General features: G+C 34.3%; 1 protein-coding gene across 1 annotated transcript; it reads right to left on the bottom strand.

Moving 5' to 3' along the window:
• Positions 1–278: 278 nt before the first annotated feature.
• Positions 279–3,624, bottom strand: LOC118037289 (UDP-glycosyltransferase 82A1). The gene is made up of 2 exons (XM_035043222.2): positions 3,007–3,624; positions 279–1,395 (listed from the first exon to the last, which is right to left on the bottom strand). The coding sequence occupies exons 1-2, from the start codon at positions 3,485–3,487 to the stop codon at positions 482–484; spliced, it is 1,395 nt and encodes a 464-aa protein (XP_034899113.1). The 5' UTR covers positions 3,488–3,624; the 3' UTR covers positions 279–481.
• Positions 3,625–4,607: the final 983 nt, after the last annotated feature.

Genomic DNA, 4,607 nt, shown 5'->3' with positions numbered 1-4,607 from the left:
TCTATCTAAAATAAATTGACGGGATTAGAAAAAACCAACACCATAGACTATAGAGCAAGCCAAACACCAAGCAGCTTACCTTAGGTAGGGCGTACTAGGGGTGCTAGTATCTTCCCTTTACGCAACCAGTCCCTTGCCTTAGAATCTCTGAAAGACCAGTTAGGGTTCCTAGTGACCAAATACTAGGTGGCGACTCCAAAGAACCAAATCCTTAGAACACAACGAAAATCGCTAGCCGATTGCCGCGCGCTGATTATTTTTTTTGTGGGGGTGTGACAATTATAATTCATAGTAAACTATTTTATATATTTGTAATGACAAGATTAGAAATACCATCTCCAAAAATATTTTGTGCTGCGGTGAAACACCAACATTTTATATATGTTTTGCTAATATATAAAACTGTCTACTATATATAAATTTGTAATGGTAAGATTAGAAAAATCGTCTCCACAATTTCAAGAATAAAAACCAGCTAAAACTACATTGATAATTCAATAGGATATCCATTTGTTTGCTCCTTGAAATCATTAACAAAAGTTGTGAGATTTGACATCATTACTACACTGGCTTCTTCTCCCATGGTTATCTCATGCAGCCTCGTTAACTTATCATTCATCGTATGATCTTCCATCACCCTCCTCAAGCCTTGTTCCATTTCTTTTTCCCCAAATCCATTGATCTTTACTCCAATTTTCCATTTCTCAGTGATGTACGCACAGTTCACGAACTGGTCTCCAGCAACAGGATAGCATATAAGGCATTTTTGGCATTGTATTGCTTCCATTGTTGAATTCCATCCACAATGTGTGAGATAGCACATTACAGCCTTGTGTTGCAATACCTTCAGCTGCGGTGCCCATGACACCACTTTGCCTTGCTTTGACACTCTTTCTATGTATCCGAAAGGCAACCCAGCTTGCCACGTAGGCCCTAACACCCAAATAAAAGGTTGTCCCATTGCTTCAAGTGTCAGCGCAAGTTTTTTCACTTTCCCTTCTCCTATCGGGCTGACCCAACTTCCAAATGAAATGTAAAGAACCGAGCTAGGCTTTTGCTTGTCTAGCCATTGCAAGCAACTCATATCTTCTTCCCAGAAGCTAGGGTTTTTGACTAGTGGATGCTTGCTCAATGCTCCAACTTGGAAAATGAGTGGTTGATCCATAGAGTTCTCTAGCAATGCACTATTTTGTGGTTTGTCATTATCAACGCATTCCTCTGGAAAGGAATTCACAAGTAGCCATGAAAGCTTTCTTGATCGGTCTAAGGTTCTTGTCCAAAACTCGAACCTTGCTTTCCTTGAAGCTGGAGCTCCAATTAGCCACGGAAGATCTTCAGTAGATAGCAAAGGTTGATTAGGTAGAAAGCATAATGGACCTAGATGTTGAGGACTTCCTGCCAAATGCCAGCAAGCTCTTTAAAAATTTATAGAACGCATGTGCAACCTTATACGTACTAAAACATTATGCCAATTCATTAAACTTATCAGATAAAAACATTGTATTATAAAACTTATATGAGTATAAATTGACTTCTGCTAGCTTCATGCAAAATAATATATATATATATATATATATATATATATATATATATATATAATACTCAAATAGATATCCAAAATCTAATAAATAAAACATATATCTAAATTTCTTACAAAATAAATAATTAATATGATATATAAATATAATAAAAACTTGACATGTGGATGCGTTTTCATCCCTGTCAGTGATGCTAGATTCGATCGACAATGGTTCCAAACTCCATTATTTTATGGCCTTTGTACAATCCAAGGTTTCAGAATTAAATGTTGTCCTTAATAATCACTAATGGATACAACTTCTATGGCATTTGTTCACGTGAAAACTGACCTGATGGGTTTCGTTTTCTTTTAGTTATTGTGAATAAAACAGTGTACTTTCGTACACTTTGATCTTCCTCTGCATAAAAAATGCTGCTCACAATCATGCAAAGCAATTATGGAAATGTGTAATCTCATCATAATTACTCTGCATGATAGTGATCGTTTTAAAATAATTTTTAATTGCTTAACCCGACAAATTTGCTTACTACATTATCTAGGGCATGTGTCTGATTAATTAGTTCTATAGAATAAAGTATGAAAATATTATACCATGTTATTGTGAAAGTCCAATCAACATCAGCCTGGTTGGTGGACATTCCAATTATTTGTGTTGTTGATTCCATTATAATTACCCTTCTCATCATAATTATTAATATACTTGACCAGTCCCCAATAAATTTGGCTCAGATTTAGTCAAATTTAAAATAAAAATCATTTAGTTTAACTCCAGTTAACTTTATTAATCAACAACGGTATATTGTTTGTGTTATGAATTTGATTTGATGTTCTTGAATTCACTGATTGTTAAATAAAAAAATGAAAAGTCATATAAGATTTAGTTTGATTAATAAAATAATTATTAATTTATAAACTTGATTAGTTGAAAAAATTAAGGTTTAATTTGATTGATAAAATAACTATTAATTTATAAATTCAACCTAACTTGATAGATCAATCCAAAACTCAATTAACTTAGCCATTAATCATGCATGTTATATTTTTAAAAAAAATAAGTCAAAGTTAACTCTACTTATCAACTTTCTATCCAATTAACACGGTTCAAATTTAGTTTGAATTTTTATATATAAAAAAATTAAAATAATATTATTTTAATTCAAAAAATATAATATTGTTTTAGATTAATGAGGATCAACTCAATTAACCTGTCTAATTTACCATCCAAGTCTTAGGCCGGGTTCAATAACTTTCATTCAAATATTCAAATATCAAAGGAAATCATTGGTTTGTGGTTTGTGACTGCAACAATGGAAATATGGTTATTTTTTCTTAAAACTGATTGAAAAGAAATGTCATCTCGATGCGTTAAAATCAACCAAATGATATCATTACTGTGTGATGATGATGATGACGATGACGATGGGAATATTTATTTGATGGCGTGAAATGTAAATAAAATCACTTACCGGTTTCAGAAATAAGGCCGGTTCTAACCATGTCAGGTATGGCTGCAATCAACTGGTATGTAGCAAGCATGGCAGGCCAAAATCCAGCCACGGGAACCCCACATAGATGGCCAACTTCAATAGCCCAGGAGGCTAATAAATCAACAATCATGCACGCCACCACTTCACCATCTTCATTGAATTTCTGAACCAGGCCCTCCAAGTGACGTGGCATGGTTATTTCCATGGCCTTCTCATTAGCAAAGAAGTCACGAGGCATGTCCATTTCCAACCCATCTGGTATTGAAATGCATGAAATATTAGACTTCGGATCAATATTTGATATGATCCTACGGTGGATGAATTCCGGGGTGACCATCACCGGCTCGAATCCATGGTCAAGAAAGGCTGAGGCTAGCCTGAGCAAGGGAGTAACATGGCCCTGTGCTGGATATGGAACTAGAATGATTTTGGGTGTTTTTATGCACTTCATATTTCCCATGCTTCGTAAGCTCAAAACTTGCTATTCTAATCTCTTGATCTTTCTTGCATTAGAATCGAAACGATAGCTCAAATATATAGAGGGCCGGAGGGGGAAACTATAGTCAACTAAGCATGTGCCTTAACATGTGTGTTTATTTGTATATATGATGAACTCACCTTTTCCGACAACAATAAAGAAAGAAACCATAATGGAAATCGAAGCATGAATTTTCTTGTGTTATTTTTTAGATGAGAATTTAATTTAATTTTGAAAATCACATGCATGTAATCTAATTAGAAACAAGAAACATGTGTGAGCATATAGAAAACTGTTAGGTACAATTTCACTACACAAATGGGTCAAAAAAACACATGGCCTCGATACCTTCAGTTCATATGGTGCATTAAAAGGAAAGCAAGTGGGTTTATGGGCACCCCCACGAGCCACAACCCCACAAGCCACCATGTATTTATGATCATGGCATGGCCGCCGGCGGTGTCACTACACGTGACAATATGACATGCTCCTTTTTTAACATTGTTGTCATGCTATGAGTGGCTGCTTGATGAACATCACTAGCTCGGTTGTGATATTTTCCTTTGCTTTACCATTATTCTACTATTCCCTTTCGAAATTATTGTTTTTGAAGACGTGTTCCGTCGACTCAGCCTACAATCTAGGTTAAAGATCAGATAAACTGATATAAGTTTATAAAGAAATTAATTTCAAAGCTACATTGTTAAGAAATAAAATAAAAATATCGTTTAGATCTTGAGAAGTCAATCCTCTAAGTTAAACTATATGAATTCTAAATTGATTTTTTTAATACCATGCTAGAAAAAGGTCGGTCGAACTCCAAGTAAACCCATAAGTTAAGTCATTTTAATAATATATAGTGCTTGCAACTTCATCCATGTCTTGCTTTTTAAACTTGAATGACCACTCTTATAATAATCTCCTGGGGGTACTGTGTCGTTTTCTCTTCCCAATTAATTATTGGGTTTTTTAACCTGGATTTTGCGATGTTATTTGTTTTTATGTATATGTTTAGGTATTTATATCCCTTTATCTCTCTTTCTAAATAATGTTTTATTTGTGCTTTTTCAAAAATGTGAATGAGATTCATATTTGATAAAAA

The sequence above is a fragment of the Populus alba genome, chromosome 16 (assembly GCF_005239225.2).
Source record: "Populus alba chromosome 16, ASM523922v2, whole genome shotgun sequence".
NCBI classification, from domain to species: domain Eukaryota; kingdom Viridiplantae; phylum Streptophyta; class Magnoliopsida; order Malpighiales; family Salicaceae; genus Populus; species Populus alba.
The sequence above is the reverse complement of the archived record's forward strand: the minus strand, read 5'-3'. Positions and strand labels throughout refer to the sequence as shown.